We start from the raw sequence: 20184 nt of genomic DNA, 5'->3' as shown, positions 1-20184 counted from the left end.
ATTTCCAGCGCAGAGCTGATGATGCTAAAAAACGTTGCCCCTGAGACACGCGGAGGCCATGGCGCCCAGCGGGGAGAATTGCCCCTATTGTCTTCTTTGACTGCACAAAAATCTTTGATTCTGTCAACTGGGAAGGATTATGGAGTCTCCTCAAATGTGGCTGTCCTCAGAAATGTATCAACATTCCCCACCTACTTCACAACGGCATGCAAACCGTGATCCTCACCAATAGAATCATCACAAACCCGATCTCAGTAAAGATTGGGGTCAAACAAGGCTGGGGTGTCATTGCACCAACTCCATTTTCCTCATTGTAATAACTGCACCTCACCTCTAGTAACTTACTCTCATGCATGGAGATAATTTACAGAACAGAATCTACAGAACCTGTGCCATCTCCAATCCAAAACCAGAAGCAGTCTAACCTCAGTCACAGAGCTTCAGCATGTGGATAATATTTGAGAGTACACTCCCTTAGAAACTAAGGCCGGAATTCTCCGGTCTCGGATGTCCCATGACTGCTGCCAGCGAGAGCGGAAAATTTGGCGCTCAGCCAACTCTCCGTTTTTTGCAGCGGGACTGGAGAATCCCAGCCACGGGCGCGGTTGGAGAATCCCAGCCACAGCGAGGTTGGAGAATCCCAGCCTGAGCTCCAGGTCATTGGCAATTCTTTCTCTGATATATTTGAGAAAATGGGCCTTTCACTGAACACTCAGAAAAACTAAGCTCCTCTTCCAAACTGCTCCTGCAGCAAATTAAGATCAATGATGAGTTCCTGGAAAATGGAGACGTTTTCTCTATTTTGGGAGAGTCCTCTTGACAAAGGCAGACATGTGACAAAATTCAGCATTGCCTCCAATGTAGCAACTCAACCTTTGACCAACTGAGGAATTTGAAGACCAGGATATCAAACTTGAGATGGTGGTCCTGGTTTATTGGACAGCAGTGATCCCTGTACTCCAATGTGCTTCAGAGTCTCGAACAACTTACAGCAGGCACCCAAAGCCCTGAAGAAATACCATCAGTAGTGCCTCCATAAGAGCCTGCAGATCCGGTGGCAAGAACGGTGGTCCAACAAAAGAGAGTGTCTTCTTCCAAGCCAATTTACCAAGCATTGAGATGCTAATCACTCAAAATCTGTCCTGCCGAATGGGACATATCATTCACATGCCTGTGGCCAGACTCCTGAACCGCTCGGCTGAGGCAGGAGAAATCCAGGAGGACAGTGGAAATACTTTGGGGATGTCCTCAAGCATCCCTGAATAACTTAAAATTACCCACTGAATCATGGAAATCCCTGGCTTGTGATACACCAAAATAGAGAAGTTTCATACAGAAGAGCACTAAATAACATTGATGGGAACTTGCAGAGTCAAAGTTACGGTGTGGGAAAGAGAGCACAAACCTCCAAACAACCTATCTATCAAACCCTTCAAGCATACTTGCCTCACAAGCGGTAGAGCCTACAGATTGTGCATTGGACTTATCAGCCATTTTAGATCCAACCAGAGTGGATGCAAGTCATCCTCAATCATGACACTTGTCATCCTATATTTCCCCAATTCAACACCTCTCCCAAATGCTGCCCATGAACATAAGAAGAAGGTGGAAAATGACCCTTCAGTAAGATGCTGGAGATCTGCTATTGTCCATATGGCGACCTACAGTAGCAGGGGAGGAGCTGCAGGAAATGACGCAAGTGGAAAATGAGAAAAAAGACTATGGACTTTGAGAGAACCATAGTTTGGACTTTGCATTGCTGGATGGTTACATGGCTTTCATATAGCAGAGTTAGTGTGAGGCAGGATCATTAAAAAAAGTAACCAACATCAATACTGTTCTATTTTATATAGAGTTGCTTTTCACTATATATATCTAATATATATATTATATATATATAGTATACACACAAAGATATATAATTTATAAAAGAAAAGTAACATAGATAGTGTTTTTGACTTTCTAATGTCACCCACCTCTTCAAGCTTAAGCCTTGTTGAATATTGAGATGTAATACCAGTCACAGTATGTGCAATTAAAGGTGATCCTAGTTCAAACCTAAGGATTAAAGTAAATAAATAATGGCAGCATTCCATGAAAACATTGTTTGTACCTTACAAAAACTAGACGGGTGTGCAATGTTTCAACGCAAACAACCAGACATCTCCAATCCAACAATCCTGTGTGATCTTATTCAAAAAGAACAATGCCCTGTTCCTGCAATCATTTTTATGCTTCTCCCCACCCCCCTATAGAACCCATGTCATATCCTCTCTCGCCAAGAGACTGGACCTTGGATTTCAGCCAATGGATCTACTTTTAGATCCAGCCCTGCTGCCTCGACCACCATACATGCTTCTGTGATTGTAAACAAAAATTATCATCCTCTCTCTTTCCAAGTGTTGGATCCATTATTTGTCGATACATTTTAAAACTGATTTCCTCTTCCAGTCACAAGAACTGGATAATTGAGACTGGTGCTCGCATGCAAGGCATATGAGGAAAGGAGGCAAAGGGAATGGGATTAACAAGATGAAGAACGGCCGTGGCAAACAAAATGGTGCAGCCAAATCTGACGTGGAGATGCCAGTGTTGGACTGGGGTAGCCACAATAAGAAGTCTCACAACACCAGGTTAAAGTCCAACAGGTTTATTTGGTAGCACATGCTTTCGGAGGAAGGGGCTGCGCTCCGAAAGACCATGGTACCAAATAAACCTGTTGGACTTTAACCTGGTGTTGTGAGACTTCTTACTCAGCCAAATCTGGAAAATGGATTCCTAATTTGTTGGAACAAAATCTTAAAGTTCTAGAGCAAAATTGTTTCATTTTCACCTTTAAAAAAAGACACAACACCATGAATGATTCTACTCAAACAACAGTGAATGACCAGCACCAACTTGTGTGCTTTATAGATGGTGGACAGACTTTGGGGTTGAAGTTAGGTCAGGTCAGCCATGATCTTATTGAATGGCAGAACAGGTTTGGGGGCCAAATGTCCTACTCCTGATCCTAATTCGTATGTCCATATGTAGGTGGGGCATGTTTTACCAGTTCTCTCCCTGCTCTCTCCAGTATGGAGAATTTCTACTGTCTCAGGACTGACATCTAGTGGCCTCGAAAAGACAGCATCATTGATTTGCTGAAGGTTTAAAAGCACTGTATCGCTTTTTGTTCAGAGCATTCCTCTTTTTTAATAGAAGAAAATAATACTGAAATCAAAAATTATTTGCCTTTCGCAGCCTGCCTGGTTACATAGGTCTGGAGGAGGTCAAAGGCTATTTCGATGCTTTGACTCCCATTCCTCATCAAATTGGGTGACACTTGAGCCGCAGGAGATTGAAACAAGCCACTTTAACGTATTGTTTTGGCACGTCAGTATAAAACACATAAAACATTCAACTTACTAACACTGAATATTTTAAGATGGCTGAAAAAAGTTGTCAAAGCTTTATATCTTACTCTCAATGGGACAAACACAAAAATGCCAAATTTCAAGCAATCACAATTTATCACAACAGGAGTAAAGGGTGATGTGTACAAGATGAAGAGATTTGATTTCAGCAATATTGTGATAAAATATTGTATTGAATATTAATTGAATAAAGGACAATTGATTTACACATTCTCTGCTATTATTATTGGAACTTGCTACCACAGGAAGTAGTTGAAGTGGACAGTACAGTTGCATTTATGTGGAAGCCAGATAAGCCCATTAGTGAGAAGGGAAAAGGGAGCTGCACTGATACAGTTAGATGATGAAGGATGGGAAGAGGCTCAAGTGGAGTATAACCACCAACATCGACATATTGGTTGAAAAATGGGGCGGCACAGTGGCACGGTGGTTAGCACTACTGCCACACAGTGCCAGGAACTCCAGGTTCGATTCCCGGCTTGGGTCACTGTCTGTGTGGAGTTTACACATTCTTCCCGTGTCTGCGTGGGTTTCCTCCGGGTGCTCCAGTTTCCTCCCACAGTCTGAAAGATGTGCTGGTTAGGTGCATTGACCCGAACAGGCGCTGGAATGTGGCGACTAGGGGAATTTCACAGTAACTTCATTGCAGTGTTTATGTAAGCCTTACTTGTGACTAATAAATACACTTTACTTTATATTGGGCTGAAACTTGTGTAATGATACTTACTTTTCTATCAGCTTGTTCCAGTTCTTCTTAACAAATTCCCAAGCAAGATGATATCCTGTTGGATTTCTGCTTACTGATATAACAATAGAAGGCAGATCTTGTGTTTTGACAATATCACCTTGCAAACCTTGGTCCATTAACCTGGTTATAAGAGAAGGAAATAATTTAAGAGAAGGGACTATCAGAGATCGTAACAGAGCTATACAAAGTGATTTATACCGAAAGAGTTGAATGTTCCTACAGGTATCATCTAAATTGATCACAAAATGGACGTCTCTTTGGAAAAGAAGAGTATGTAAGATAATGTTTCCGATACAAAACTTCTCAGTATTCAGTCTCAGCTTAGCTCGAAATGTTTTTGGTGAGTTTAACTCAGTTGGCCCAAATGGCTGATTAGTGATGCAAAGCAATGCCAACAGCACAGGTTCAAATCCTGTACTGGCTGAGTTTATTCATGAAGACCCCTCGTCTTCTCAACCTTGCCCCTCACACTGAGGTGTGTTTGCTCTGCATCATAAACCAGCCAACTGAGCTTATAGACCCCATATAAAAGGATTACCTTATAAAGGAGTCTGCATTAGCAATGCTTGTCCAGAGAATTTATGATTTTCACTAAACCATGCTACTACAGGGGAGGCCTCCTGAAAATAACCAACACAATTGCCTCCATTTAAGGAAATCATTATGTTAATTTGAAATGCTCAACATAATTTACCACTGAAGTTTCTCTGTATTCTTGCTGATTGTTAGAGCACTCCTTATCTTTCTCTTCTCAGAACTAAAGAGCGTGTTTCTGTATTTCGCAAATAGAAAGTCCCATCCTTCTGTCGTCTGGGCTCCGACCGCAAAGATTGCTAATGTAACATCAGAAGGCAAGCTGTCATACAAAGAGAAAGAAAAATGTTTACAACCTTAAATTCTAATGTAAATCAAACAGACACAGAAAATCCTGCAAATACTTTGGTCAGGAAATATCAATGGAAAGAACAGACAGGTGAATAGGTAAATTTTCACTGTTGTCGCATGGTCTCCAGCTGGTAAAAAGATTCCAGAACAGTCAGAAATTCAGTCTGATTTTCATTCCATTCACGAGTGCAGCAAGATTGTCAGCAGATGCCGTGGATATAGCTGTCAGGGATTGGAAAAGGTGAGAAGGCGGGATGCGGATGACACAAAGATGAATGGGAAAGCAAATTGCGTGGAGGACACAGAGAGTCTGCAGAGAGATTTGGATAGGCTAAGTGAGTGGGCAAGGATCTGGCAGATGGAGTATAACGTTGGTAAGTGTGAGGTTATCCACTTTGGAAGGAATAATAGTAAAATGGACTATTAATTAAACGGTGAAAAATTACAACATGCTACTGTGCAGAGGGACCTGGAGGTCCTTGTGCATGAATCACAAAAACTCAGTTTGCAGGTGCAGCAGGTAATCAAGAAGGCAAATGGAATGTTGGCCTTTATCGTGAGAGGGATGGAGTATAAAAGCAGGGAGGTCATGCTGCAACTGTACAGGGTACTGGTGAGGCCGCACCTAGAGTACTGTGTACAATTTGGGTCCCCTTATTTAAGAAAGGATATATTAGCTTTGGAGGGGGTACAGAGAAGGTTCACCAGGTTGATTCCAGAGATGAGGGGGTTAGCTTATGAGGAGAGATTGAGTAGACTGGGCCTGTACTCATTGGAGTTTAGAAGGTTGAGGGGAGATCTTATAGAGACAAATAAGATAATGAGGGGGCTAGACAGGGTAGAAGCTGCAAAGTTATTTCCACTTACAATGGAAACAAGAACTAGGGGGCATAGCCTCAAAATACGGAGGAGTTAGTTTAGAACAGAGTTGAGGAGGAACTTCTTCTCCCAGAGGGTAGTGAATCTTTGGAATTCTCTGCCCAATGAAGCAGTAGAGGCTACCTCGTTAAATGTGTTTAAGTCACAGATAGATTTTTAACCATTAAGGGAATTAAGAGTTGTGGGGAGCGGGCGGGTAAGTGGAACTGAACCCACTATCAGATCAGCCATGATCTTATTGAATGGCGGAGCAGGCTTGAGGGGCTAGATGGCCTACTCCTGCTCCTATTTCTTATGTTCTTATGTTTATGATAGTGCAAAGATAGGAGGAAATAAGTTTAGTGTGGTAGGAATCACCTGGTCTAGCAGGGCAGTTTCAGTTGTGCAGTGAATCCGGAGGGGAATGTAGAAGTGGGTTACGTGGGTTGGTGAATCATGATGTATGAGACCATGGTGATGGATGGGAAAGGGAGAAAGAGGTCTCAAGAGGAGCTGATGGCAACAGTAGATCAGGAAATTGCAACCTGACATTCTGCAGCATGGTCTTGGTCCAGGAGAGATTCCACCACAACTGGATAATGATCCTTAATGTTGCATTGCAACGGTGCTCCTGTTAGTGGTTTTGATAATGGTACCAGGATCGGATTGAGAGAACACAGTGTGCTGCATGAGTTAGATTAGTGCAGGTGGTGAAATTCCCACAGCCTGTATCATGCAAACAATTTGTGTTGAAAGATCAAAAGAGAATTGGGAACCAGATGGAAAGGTTCATATGGAATTGAAAAGGCTCCCGATCAAAAAGGATTTCATAACTCGGCATTTGGAAGGCAGTGGCATAATCAGACAAAGTCAGCACGGATTTACAAAAGGGAAATCATGCTTAACGAATCTATTGGAATTTTTTGGGGATGTAACTGGTAGAGTTGACTGAGGAGAACCAGTGGATGTGGTTTATTTAGACTTCCAGAAGGCGTTCGACAAGGTCTCACATAACCGACTACTATGTAGTTAAAGCACATGGGATTGCAAGTAATGTCTTGAGGTGGCTAGAACACTGCTTAGCAGATAGGAAGCGGAATTGGCATAAATGGGTCTTTTTTTGATTGGCAGTCAGTGACTAGTGGGGTTCCACAGGGATCTGTGTTAGCACCCCAACTTTCACATTATATGTTAATGATTTGGAAGAGGGAACTGAATGTATTATCTCCAAATTTGTAGATGATACAAAGTTGGGTGGGAGGATGAGCTGTGAGGAGGCTGCACAGATGCTTCAGTTTGATTTGGACAGGCAGAGTGTGTGGATTATTGTCAGATTGTCCACTTTGGTCACAATAATAGGAAGACAGATTATTACTTGAACGGGTGTAAATTGAGAGAGGTGGATACTCAACAAGACCTTGGAGTCCTTATGCATCAGTCGCTGAAAGTAAGCGCGCAAGTATAGCAGGCAGTAAAGAAAGCAAATGGTATGTTGGCCTTCATAGCGAGAGAATTTGAGTATAGGGATAGGGATGTTTTGCTGCAATTGTATACGGTGTTGGTGAAGCCACATCTGGAGTAGTGTGTGCAGTTTTGGTGTCCTTATCTGAAGAAGGATGTCCTTGCTATAGAGGGAGTACAGTGAAGGTTTACCAGACTGATTCCTGGGATGACAGGTCTGTCATATGAGGAGAGACTAAATCGGTTAGAATTATATTCACTGGAATTTAGAAGAGTGACTGGGGATCTCAAAGAAACTTATAAAATTCCAATTGTGTTAGACAGGGTAGATTCAGAAAGAATGTTCCCAATGGTGGGGGAGTCCAGAACTAGGGGTCAAAGTTTGAGGATAAAAGGCAAACCTTTTAGAACTGAGGTAAGGAGAAATGTCTTCACCCAGAGCGTGGTGAATGTGTGGAATTCAGTACCATAGAATGTAGATGAAGCCAAAATGTTGTCTAATTTCAAGAAGAAATTAGATATAGCTCTTGGGACTAAAGGGATCGACGGATTTGGGGAGAAGGGGGGATCAGGATATTGAATTCAATGATCAGTCAAGATGAAAATGAATGGCAGAGCAGGCTGAAAGGGCCAAATAGCCTGCTCCTGCTTCTAGTTTCTATGTTTCTATGGGAGTGCGTAAGACAAAGTTAGTAAAAATGCAAACACCAAAATTAAAGGGAGTTGTTATTTAGAATGACTTTTGGCACGATTTTACCTGCCATTCACGCCACGCTCCCGCCACAGCCTGGTTGGAGAATTTGGCAGCCAAACAAATCTCCATTCACTGCAGTGGTGTGGGAAAATCCTGGCAGTGTGAATGGTGATAAGATTCCAGCCTTTATGTTTTATTTGTGAAAGTGGAACACATACCCAGGGATGATGACAGGAAGGTCTATCTAATATATTGAAAGATAGTACAATCCTGTCAATATGACTTTGGCAAGCTTCTGTTTGACTTGTCGGTAGGACAGCTCTCCCAACTTTGGTATCAGTTCCCAGGCATTAGTGAGTAGAATGTTACAGAATCATCTGGGCCAGATATACCTTTGTTGTGGCTCGATTTGATGCCTATGTCATAGATGAGTGGAGTTTTATTCTTATTTTACCTTCTGGTGGTTTGACAACAGAATCATTTACTGATCCTCCTCAGAGGGCGCTTAGTACCAACCTCAATGTACCATTGGAATCCATCCACTTCTTGAAATACTCTTCAGCCTTGTCAACACAGGGCTGGTACTTTCGAACGCAGGCAAATACCAGAAGTGAACTGCGCAGCAACCGTTCAGAAACAGTACCATCATCACTCCATGACTGCTGGTCTATCAGATTCTTCAATAAATTGACTATATACATCTGATGTAGAACAGAACAAAAGAATTTTGTTGACTACTTGAGTTATAGATGGAGCTTATCAGTTTTCTCACTGCACTATTATTGCAAGACTCTGGACCATTCACAGCATTAAGCAACATTTAAGATCTGGCTTGAGAGGTGCTCCAGTCATGTTGTACAGAACCTCCTATAAACAATAGTAAGGGAATACTCATCACATTAAACTGAAATAGTTTCAAATTCTGGCTCAAAGTGAATAGAGTGCAATTTCTCATTGACAATGGTGTTTTGAAAGCAAACATTTGCAAACATTATATAAAAGCAAAAATGGGGTTGTTGGATTCCCATTCAAGGCATGTCTGAAAATTAAATCTGGGAGATAAAAGCTGGCCAGAGTCTATTCCAGAATTTCTTTAGTTAGTTGTTCAATTTTGCGATGATATGTGAACAACTGGCAATCCCCCATCCTCTCCCAGTCCAATCCAACTGTATCTAAAATGAAAAGCTCAATAGAGAAGTGTCGCGCTTGGAAAATGACACTGCTATAATATATACTAAAAGAACAAAATGATTTTGAAGCATTGCTTTGGTCTAACCGAACAGTATGTTACCAAATAGATCGAACTGTGTCAATGTATTTTTTAACATGGAAACACCAAATTATTTTTCTCAAAATTCATTAGCTTGAAGATGACAGAAAATTGGACACTTAGGATGATATAAAATGAGCCAATATACTCTCAAGGTGGAGAAAAGCTACATAGCAAGATATTATTTTTAAAATCAAGTTGTATGTATTTATTCTTACTCAGGTGACGGTCCAGCTACACTCTGTATTACATGCTAATTGCATCATTGTAGCACCTGCTCACAAAGTATTCACAACTACTAGTTTGGCTTGGTTTTGGTTAGGTTAGCTATTAGTGATCAGCCATTCCTCGGCAGAGGGCAGAATTTCAAGGAGGTGATACGAAATGGGCCCTATGGGCAGTAATTCTGTCTGAAGAGGGGAAACTCCGCTGCCCTACTGCCCATCACTACAGGAACAGCAACCTATGCCAATGCTGCACATGACCAGGTGAGATAGTCTATATCCAACAACACAACTTGTTTTAGCCTGACACTCCAAAATACTCCAAATCTCAACCATATTACACTAATAAAGTGTGTAATATATATATGTATAAAAAACAACAGATAAATTATATATGTATAATAACAGGCAAGGCAATGTAGGGCACCTCTACCAGGTTTCCAATTGCAGTAAATTAAACTAGATCGCCCATAGTAAAAAATGCATGGCAGTTTCACCCTACCGGGAACTCCATTAACATTGTGCCAAGGCATAACATTGGAAGCACCCACCTCAAAAAGGCAGGAACTTTACTTAAACACTGATAAGAGTGGGCATCATCTCCTAATGTTCAGGCCTAGATTTTACAGTCTCTGGATTGTCAAAGGCCATACATGCCGGCACAGATACTGTGGGGATTGTCTGGGAAGTATGCATTTCCAGAAACCCAGAAGTAAGGGCTTCCTGGATATCCTGGTGAAATTGACAGAAGGACAGCTTAAACTTTTGCCTGTAAAATGATGAACATCATGGGGCTGAGGCACTGCTCGAAACTAACATATCTCATGGATCTTGTCCTTCTGACCTCCTTTTACCGACCGAGTTCCTCAATACCTGGGAAACATGGCCTCCATAAAAACTGCTAAAATAGTGGAGGGCTGAGGTTTTGAATGGTTTCACTGACAAGTCCTTCATAGTATCAAAGGACATCATTACTAAATTGCACAAGAAAAATAAACATTATTTCAAAGTTGTTCTTTACTGACAGTCGGTGCCCCATTACACAGAACCACATCGTCACTGTAATGAATTGTACCTTCATTTTATTTTCAACTTCCACCATTTCTCTCTTCTCCATAAGCTTATAAATGGGTATGAGCTCATTCATGCCTTGGAACACTGGAATGGTGTTGACTTCATTCTTCAGATATAGCGTCAAGTCAAGGGCTTTGTCCAGAGGCAGCTTCCCTATACTAATTGACACAAAAGTTAACAAGTTAGGGTGTTGTGGTAGCCATTTCTATGCAGTATGATTCACAGTTATGATGAACTTTTGCTGTCTAAACAATTGCTGAGATGATTTGATAGACATAACTATGGCGTCATGTGGAAGGGGCGGCAAAAGCCAAGCAACAAATGCCAAGTGTAAGATGATGTGGAGATGCCGGCGTTGGACTGGGGTGGGCACAGTAAGAAGTCTCACAACACCAGGTTAAAGTCCAACAGGTTTATTTGGAATCACGAGCGCTGACTCACCTGATGAAGGGGCAGTGCTCCAAAAGCTCATGATTCCAAATAAACCTGTTGGACTTTAACCTGGTGAAGTGTAAGATGAGCATTGCTTTATTGATCTTCACTTGTTGTCAAATAACAGGATAAAAAAACACAGCAGGTCATGCAATACCTGTTCCTTTCTCCACAATGTTGCCCGACACACTGAGCAAATCCAGCATTTTCTATTCTTGTATTAAGTTTCCAGCATCTGCAGCATTTTGCTTTTTGTTAAACTACAGAATTAACTTAGGACCTTTCTAGTCACTCAGCATCACACACTGTACTTACTTACTGAGCACCAGAGAATCATTCAGGCTGCATTTGCCCAGTTGGCCACTGCAGTGCCAAAATGCAGCATTACATGCTTAAATGTGACAGTTTCACCAAGCTTCACCAGCGCACGGAAATCAGAGGATAGAAAATGCCATTTGGCCTGTAAGAACTCATAAGTTAATCAAAGTGCTTTCCTCATCAATAAGATACTAGGCACTGATTTTATCAGGTAAATTACAATAGAGTGGAAATTGCTGTTTGTGCAATATAATGGATGGAAACCACAGAAAAGAGCTTGCACCATACTAGGTAAATAAATAATCCATGAATAAGAAGTATTTATCAATCTCAACATGGTTATATCATGAACAATAAAGCTTCTATGCATTTTTTCCTCATTTGCAATATGCTTTGATTTATTCTGTGACATGGTACAGATTAATATATGTATTAGTTTATTCTTAAAGCTGTTCTCTATGCAGTAGTCATTTTCAGGACTAAATTTCATTCTAACACGTGCATTATTACTTTGGAGCAAACACCACTCAATCGAGTGATTTTCATTTGTGAAATGACTTGTGAAAGCCAGAGTCTTAATGCAGTAAAGACCCTGATTGTAGTTTCACAAGACACATGGGCAGAGTTTGTAGCATGAACCTCTGCCCTTCTGTACTGACATTCCAATCAGAAAATGGCCAGAACACTTACAAAATTGGCCACATCTCACCTTAGTTAATGCACCCTTCTCCGTTCTGCTAATGTCTCAGCTAGCCAACATTCCTGAGGGTCTAAAACAGTCAGCTGCAACAGAATCCTTGTTTGGTATCTACAGCTTTGCCTGACAAATTCTAATGAAATAATTCAAAATCAGAGCAGCTCATTACCATCAGAACAGATGGCTGCTCAAAGGCCAAAACTGACTCAAAATATTCATTCCCATATTACTACTTCGACAGCACCTTCCAAACCCACACCTCAACCACCGAGAAGGATAAGGGGCAGAATTTTTCCATTTCTGTATAGAGTGCTGGCTGTGGCAAGAAAACCAGTGTACAACTCACCGGCTACACTGATGATTTTTCTTACCACACTGTGCAGCAATCTGCACAAGAAAATGGAAGTGTGACCCAGGTCATCACACTGGCAGGGCAGGGAAAGTGTGGGAGGGTGGAAATCAGAAGACAAGAGCTTGCTGGTGAGATTCTTGTTTTTCAGCTCTTGTGGGATTTTGTGTCCGTGTTGCCATTTGAGCTTGTGGCGAACTCCAGAGTAAAATGCCCCCAAGGACTGCAGGCGTATGGATCATTGCCACCAAGGGCCCCTCCAAGCCATCCTGACTTGAGATTATATCACAGTTGCTTCACTGTCACTGGGTCAGAAGCCTGGAACTCCTTCCTAACAGCACTCTGGGTTAATCTACATCAGATGGATGGCAGCGGTTGAAGAGGCAGCTCACCCCCACACTTTGAGGGCAATTAGAGATCAGCAACAACTGCCGCCCTTACCAGTGGTGTTCAAACCCCATGAAAGAATAAAGCAACTAAATAGGTTTAATTTGGTTTTTTTTACGCATTATTATGCAGCATTGCAACTAACTTAGATCGAACATCACTGTAACCAAATGCTTCAGAGTTGACCTGGAGTATAAGGGATTAGAGAAACTGTGCTAGGTACCAACAAACATGACACAGATTTCTTAGTGAAGTTGCACAGCCCAGCGATGATCTCCGTAGCAAATAATCCACCAATGTTCAGGCACAGTATGGCTACTCGGTGAGGTAACCGAAAGCTCTGTTTACTTCACCATGATTCCCCATGAGAAAAAAAGAAAAGACTTGGGCTGGGATTTTTGGCCCTGTCATGGTGGGACCCACAACTGGAGATTCAGCAACCCCGCCAACATTCCATTGACTTTTGGCAGGACTGGATGATCCTGGCAATGGGCAGTTCTGGAAAATCCTATGCTTGGTAAAACAAAACCAAACATGAAGTAGCCTCACGAGAACTTATTCAGATACATTCCCAAAATTCAGCGAACAATAGAAACAGGCCACTATGCCTAAAATGTCCAGTATGTTCTACATTAGCAGTAATCCTAAATTATCTGGCCACCATGACATCATTTTAACTCACTTTTCTTCACCACCCATCGAACATAGTGAAGATTTAAACGACACATAACTCGAGTAAATTTTACACTGTCATTATCTTTACCACAGTAAGAAGTTTAACAACACCAGGTTAAAGTCCAACAGGTTTATTTGGTAGCAAAAGCCACACAAGCTTTCGAGGCTCTAAGCCCCTTCTTCAGGTGAGTGGGAATTCTGTTCACAAACAGAATTTATAAAGACACAGACTCAATTTACATGAATAATGGTTGGAATGCGAATGCTTACAACTAATCCAGTCTTTAAGAAACAAAACAATGGGAGTGGAGAGAGCATCAAGACAGGCTAAAATGATGTGTATTGTCTCCAGACAAGACAGCCAGTGAAACTCTGCAGGTCCACGCAACTGTGGGAGTTACAAATATTGTGACATGAACCCAATATCCCGGTTGAGGCCGTCCTTGTGTGTGCGGAACTTGGCTATCAGTTTCTGCTCAGCGACTCTGCGCTGTCGTGTGTCGCGAAGGCCGCCTTGGAGAACGCTTACCCGAATATCAGAGGCCGAATGCCCGTGACCGCTGAAGTGCTCCCCAACAGGAAGAGAACAGTCTTGCCTGGTGATTGTCGAGCGGTGTTCATTCATCCGTTGTCGCAGCGTCTGCATAGTTTCCCCAATGTACCATGCCTCGGGACATCCTTTCTGCAAGAAAGGATGTCCCGAGGCATGGTACATTGGGGAAACTATGCAGACGCTGCGATAACGGATGAATGAACACCGCTCGACAATCACCAGGCAAGACTGTTCTCTTCTTGTTGGGGAGCACTTCAGCGGTCACGGGCATTCGGCCTCTGATATTCGGGTAAGCGTTCTCCAAGGCGGCCTTCGCGACACACGACAGCGCAGAGTCGCTGAGCAGAAACTGATAGCCAAGTTCCGCACACACAAGGACGGCCTCAACCGGGATATTGGGTTCATGTCACACTATTTGTAACTCCCACAGTTGCGTGGACCTGCAGAGTTTCACTGGCTGTCTTGTCTGGAGACAATACACATCTTTTTAGCCTGTCTTGATGCTCTCTCCACTCCCATTGTTTTGTTTCTTAAAGACTGGATTAGTTGTAAGCATTCGCATTCCAACCATTATTCATGTAAATTGAGTCTGTGTCTTTATAAATTCTGTTTGTGAACAGAATTCCCACTCACCTGAAGAAGGGGCTTAGAGCCTCGAAAGCTTGTGTGGCTTTTGCTACCAAATAAACCTGTTGGACTTTAACCTGGTGTTGTTAAACTTCTTACTGTGTTTACCCCAGTCCAACGCCGGCATCTCCACATCATTATCTTTACCAACCAGGATGCCTGAGCTGAACATACTACGAAAGCTTTCCTTGTGAATCTCCTTTCGAAGCAAATGGAAACTAGATGAAAAGCAATTACATTCCTTACCTCACAAGCTGGAAGGCATTGTTTATCAGGTTAGCTCGGTCATTGCTGCTAAGGACTGTGTGATTTCCTCTCAGTAGTTTGATTAAGATATCCCATCCATCATTTTCATAATGCACAATGTAATAGCCATTCATATCCACATTGAACTTTATCCAGTTCACTTCCTCCGGAAGAGTGATAGCATCTGAATGAAAGAGAAATCAAATCAAAACCTTCCTACAGAACAAGTCTAGCAACACAATAAATCAAAGGCACTTTTAAAGAAACATTATCAATTTTGTGAGCCTCTATAGATCACATTTAGAAGCTTAATTTTTTAATAAAATCTGGTCTTGTGTGATGATAGTAGTGCAATTGATATAGTTTTTCTTTTTAAGGGGAATGTTTAAATGTTCAAGTTTATTCTACAGGCAGTCAGTATGTCTGGAGGGAATGCAGCTCTGATTTTGTGAGAGCAAGATAATTATTCGTTGCAACTTTACAAGTGTTAATTTTAAGTAGACCTAATGGACTTCTGTTTACTTAAGTTCCCCTGGGATTTCTGATCAGAGTGATTGACAGGGTCATGTGGTCTGGATGCAGAATGGTTCTGCTGCAGAGAAAAAAAGCTTTTGCAGAAAGTAGTCAGTTGAGGCCTGGTTGAAGTTAGAAGGATTTTCAGGCTTCTGGAACTCTATCTCACTCAACTCAATGTCTGGCTCCAGTGACAATCTTCACTAGGGATTGGATGTAATCCCAGCAGAGGACACCTTACCCATAGGCACAGCTGGGACCAAACAGCTGCCGCCCATTTAGTTAGCTGGCAGCTCTCTTGAGATGGAATTTCTTCCCCAATATGTCAGCTGTTAAACTGCTATGCAGCAAGCCAACAGAGAGGGGGTGGACTTGCCGCCAACATTTAGGCTGGGAGTGGATGACAGGGACCCCAGCACAGTGTAAAATTCTACCGTTGATCTGTAGAATGTTTTTACTTTTCTGAACTATGATACTGCGTGCAGTACACAGGGCATTGCAGACATCATTTGCTGACTATACATTGAGATTCTTGCACAGTTCAGTACAATTTGGAGGTCTTAATCACTGGGCAGCATGGTGGTACAGTGGTTAGCACTGCCTCACTGCTCCAGGGACCCGGGTTCGATTCCTGGCTTCGGTCACTGTCTGTGCGGAGTCTGTACGTTCTCCCTATATCTGCGTGGATTTCCTCCAGGTGCTCCAGTTTCCTCCCACAGTCCGAAAGACGTGCGATTTAGGTGCATTGGCCATGCAAAATTCTCCCTCAGTGTACCCGAACAGGTGCCGGAGTGTTGCAACTAAGGGATTTTCACAGTAACTTCAATGCACTGTTGATGTAAGGCTACTTGTGACACTAATAAATAAACATTAAACCTTTAACATAGCCAGTTTTTCCTGAAAATATAAATCAGACAGGAGGAGTGGGATAAGGGAAAGGTCACAAAGTATTATTTTCCAATTGTTAAAACATCTAGCGGAGTGACTGAGATCAGGAAGGTTTAAAATGTTATCCCCATCTGTGTGCAGTTAGGTGACTTTAGCTAAGATCAGGGTAGGGTTGCTACACAAATCAGCCAGGATTCTTATTGCTGACTGGTATCTAGTGATCTCTCCTGGGAGAGCATGCATGTGAATATCAATCAAGATCTATTTCGCTCTGATGCCATTTGCTCCGGATATCTCTGCAAGCACAGCCTAGATGCGTGTTCCAACTGTAAATGAATGAGATAAGAGAATAATTTGCAAATGGAATGATTAAGTTGTTAAAATGCAAATTTGTAAATGGAATATCGTTTATTGCAAGGGGAATAGAATATAAAAATAGGGATGCTTTGCTGTAGTTTGTTGTAGGGTGTTGGTGAGATCACATCTGGAATACTATGTACAGTATTGGTCTCCTTATTTAAGAAAAGGAGATAAGTGCATTAGAAGTAGTTCAGAGAAAGACAACTTGACTGATATCTGGGATGGGGGTTTATCTTGTGAGGATTGGCTGGACAGGTTGGGATTATATCTTCTGTAGTTCAGAAGAATGAGAGGTGATCTTATTGAAACATATAAGATTCTGAGGGGATGTGATAGGATGCAAGCTGAAAGGATGTTTCCCTTGTGGGAGAAACTAGGGATGGGATTTTCCAGCCATTCTCACCCCAAGACTGGAAAATCCCGTCGAAGGTCAATGGACCTTTGCATGGTCCATGTCCTGCATGCTAAGATTCCTGTGACGGGCGGGACTGGAAAATTCTGCCCTAGAACTAGAAGACACAGTTTCAAAATAAGGGATCTCCTTTTTAAGATGGAGGTGAGAAGAATATTTTTCCCTCAGAGAGTTGTGAATCTTTGGAAGTCACTTCCCCAGTGAGCACTGAAGGCAGGGTGATTAAATATTTTTAAGGTAGAGGAAGACAGATCCTCAGATAACAAATGGGTCAAAGGGGCCCTGGGCGGCAAGGTAGCACAGTGGTTAGCACTGCTGCCTCGTAGCACCAGGGACCCGGGTTCAATTTCAACCTCGGGTCACTGTCTGTGTGGAGTTTGCACGTTCTCCTTGTGTCTGCATTGGTTTCCTCCGGGTGCTCCGGTTTCCTCCTACAGTCCAAAAATGTGTGTGTTAGGTTGATTGGCCATGATAAATTGACCCTTAGTGTCAGGGGATTGGCAGGGTAAATATGTGGGATTGCGGAGGTAGGGCCTGGGTGGGATTATGGTTGGTGCAGACTCGATGGGTCAAATGGCCTCCTTCTGCACTGTAGGGATTCTATGATTCTATGTTATCAGGGAGTCAAAGATTATCAGGAAAAGGCAAAGTGTGGAATTGAGGCCACAATCAGATCAGCCATGAACTTATTGAATGGCGGAGCAGGCTCGAGGGGCCAAACTGCCTACTCTGTTCCCAATTCATATATTCGTATTTTTGTATGTTAAATTGGTGGAAAAGGATTGAAAAAATACACCTTTGCTCATTCCTAATATTTACAGAATATTTAATGCCTCTTTTAAAGCACGTTGAGTGTGCGTGCATCAGTGCATTGACTCATCATCCTATCGGCAATATGAGATAACATTAATTGTTGAGAAGTTCAAATCACGTTAAAACATGATAAATGTCATTTACCTTTTTCAGTCCTCATCAAGTGCCGCTGGATGGTTTGGGAATGGCTTGTAATGTAAGTTAGTGGAATTTGCCACAGATAACTACAAAAGAAACACAATAAAATGATCATTTTTTTCCAGGTCACATTATGGGCCTGATTTTACCATTTTGAGTCTGAGTGCCGAATCCGGGCGTCAAATAGATCCGAGCCTGGAATCCTCTTTCCAGTGCGCCCATACGCGTTTTGCCGGCTCCGGTCCGATTTGCGCTGTGGGCGGGGCTTAGCGCTGGCGGACCGATCGGAGCTCTGAACTGCGCATGCGCAGTTCGAAAAAAAATCTGAGAGCGCGCCCGGGCGTGAAAGGAAAAAAAGCAGAAAGCGGAGAGAGCGGCTCTCTGATGGTCATCCTCTGGTCGGGGGACAGAGGGCGAGGGGGATGGGACCCAGATCATCCTCTGGTTGGAGGGGTTCCGCTGCCAGTCTGCGGCCGATCGGTGGGGAGGGAGGGGGCAGGGGATTCCGCCGCCACTCTGCGGGCGATCCCTCCTCCCCACCGGAGGAACAAATCCCTCCTGCCGGAGTGGACGTGCGGCCATGCCATCCCACAAAACCTTCAGGATGAAGCGATTCCTCGCTAAGAAGATGAAGCAGAACCGGCCGATTCCACAGTGGATCCGCATGAAAACCGGCTACAAGATCAGCACAAGTCCAAGAGGAGACACTGGAGAAGGAGCAAGCTGGGCCTGTAAAGGGATACACCATCACTGGTACACTACCAGCCACAGCCATCTCTCCTGCTCTCTTGCCCCTGCAGGGAAGAGTAATCTGTGCAAGATGCAAGATAAGGGCTCGTGGAATTGGGATCATATGGATGGAGGATTGGTTAACAGAGAGTAGGGTTGAACAGTGTAATAAGTTGGCAGGGTTTCACTAGTCAAGTACCACAAGAATCTGTGCTGGGGCCTCAGCTATTTACAATCTATACCAATGTCTTAGACAAAGAGCCTGAAAGTGAAGTATCCAAGTTTGCTGATGATAGAAATTTAAGTGGTGCTGTAAGGTGTGAGGGGCAGAAGAAGAGGTTGAACAGAGCTATAGACAAGTTAAGTAACTGGACAATAAGGTAGCAGACAAAGACTAATGTTGAGAAGTGTGAAGTTTTTGGTAGTAAGAATAGAAAAGCAGAGTACCTTTCAAAGGCTTGAAACCAATGGAAGTCGTTGTTCAGAAAGACTTGGGTGTACTCGCACAAGGGATGGAGAAAATTGCATCAGAGGGTTATCTTATGATGAGAGGCTGAGAAAATTGGGCTGATACTCTGGAGTTTAGAGGAATGCGAGGTGAAACAACTGAAATATAACAAGATTCTGAAGGAGCTTGACAAGGAGAGTCTGAGAAGGTGAGGATTGTATTCATTGGAGTTTAGAAGAGTGAGAGGGTATCTCATAGAAACTTATAAAATTCTAACAGGATTGGAAAGGGTAACTTCAGAAAGAATGTTCCTGATGGTGAGGGGTCCAGAATAGGGGATCATAATTTGAGGCTAAGGGATAAACGTTTTAGGACTGAGGTGAGGAGAAATGTCTTCACCTAGAGAGTGGTGAATCTGTGGAATTCACTCCACAGAAAGTAGTTGAGGCCAAAACATTGTGTGATTTCAAGAAGAAATTAGATATAGCTCTTGGAGCTAAATAGATCAAGGGATATTGGGCAGGGGGAGGGGGGGATCAAGATATGGAATTTGATGATCAGCTATGATCAAAATAAACGGCGGAGTAGGCTCAACAGGCCGGATGACCTACTCCTGCTTCTATTTTCTATGTTTCTGAGGTTGTTTCCCCAGCTGGGGAATCTAGGATCGGGGGGGGGCACAGTTCAGGATAAAGAGATGAGGAATAATGTCTTCAATCAGAGGGTTGGGAATCTTTGAAATTGTCAATCCCCAGCCACTGAGTGTTGCATTGTTGAATATATTTAAGGCTGAGATAGATTGATCTTTGGTCTCAGGGAATCAAGAGGTATAGGGAGCAGAAAAAGGAGTTGAGGTAGAAGATCAGCACAGCTGAATTGAATGGCAGAGCTGACTTGAGGAGATGTATGGTCTACTCTTCCTCATATTTCAGATGTTCTTCCCAGGGTAGGGGCAACACTTGCATTTGTACA

At 42.8% G+C, this 20184-nt stretch overlaps 1 protein-coding gene across 1 annotated transcript in view; it reads right to left on the bottom strand.

Annotated features, from left to right (window-relative positions):
* Positions 1-20184, bottom strand: part of LOC144495002 (endoplasmic reticulum aminopeptidase 1-like) — a 63567-nt gene that overhangs the window by 6436 nt on the left and 36947 nt on the right. The window contains exons 12-18 of the mRNA XM_078214762.1: positions 18042-18121; positions 14912-15095; positions 10629-10785; positions 8576-8760; positions 4856-5017; positions 4141-4281; positions 1977-2058 (exon numbers count right to left, since the gene is read on the bottom strand). Coding sequence (XP_078070888.1) covers positions 1977-2058; positions 4141-4281; positions 4856-5017; positions 8576-8760; positions 10629-10785; positions 14912-15095; positions 18042-18121 — 991 coding nt within the window. The remainder of the gene's footprint in view (positions 1-1976; positions 2059-4140; positions 4282-4855; positions 5018-8575; positions 8761-10628; positions 10786-14911; positions 15096-18041; positions 18122-20184) is intronic.

This window comes from Mustelus asterias, chromosome 6 (genome assembly GCF_964213995.1).
Source record: "Mustelus asterias chromosome 6, sMusAst1.hap1.1, whole genome shotgun sequence".
Taxonomy (NCBI): Eukaryota; Metazoa; Chordata; class Chondrichthyes; order Carcharhiniformes; family Triakidae; genus Mustelus; species Mustelus asterias.
This window is presented reverse-complemented; position numbering and strand designations above follow the sequence as displayed.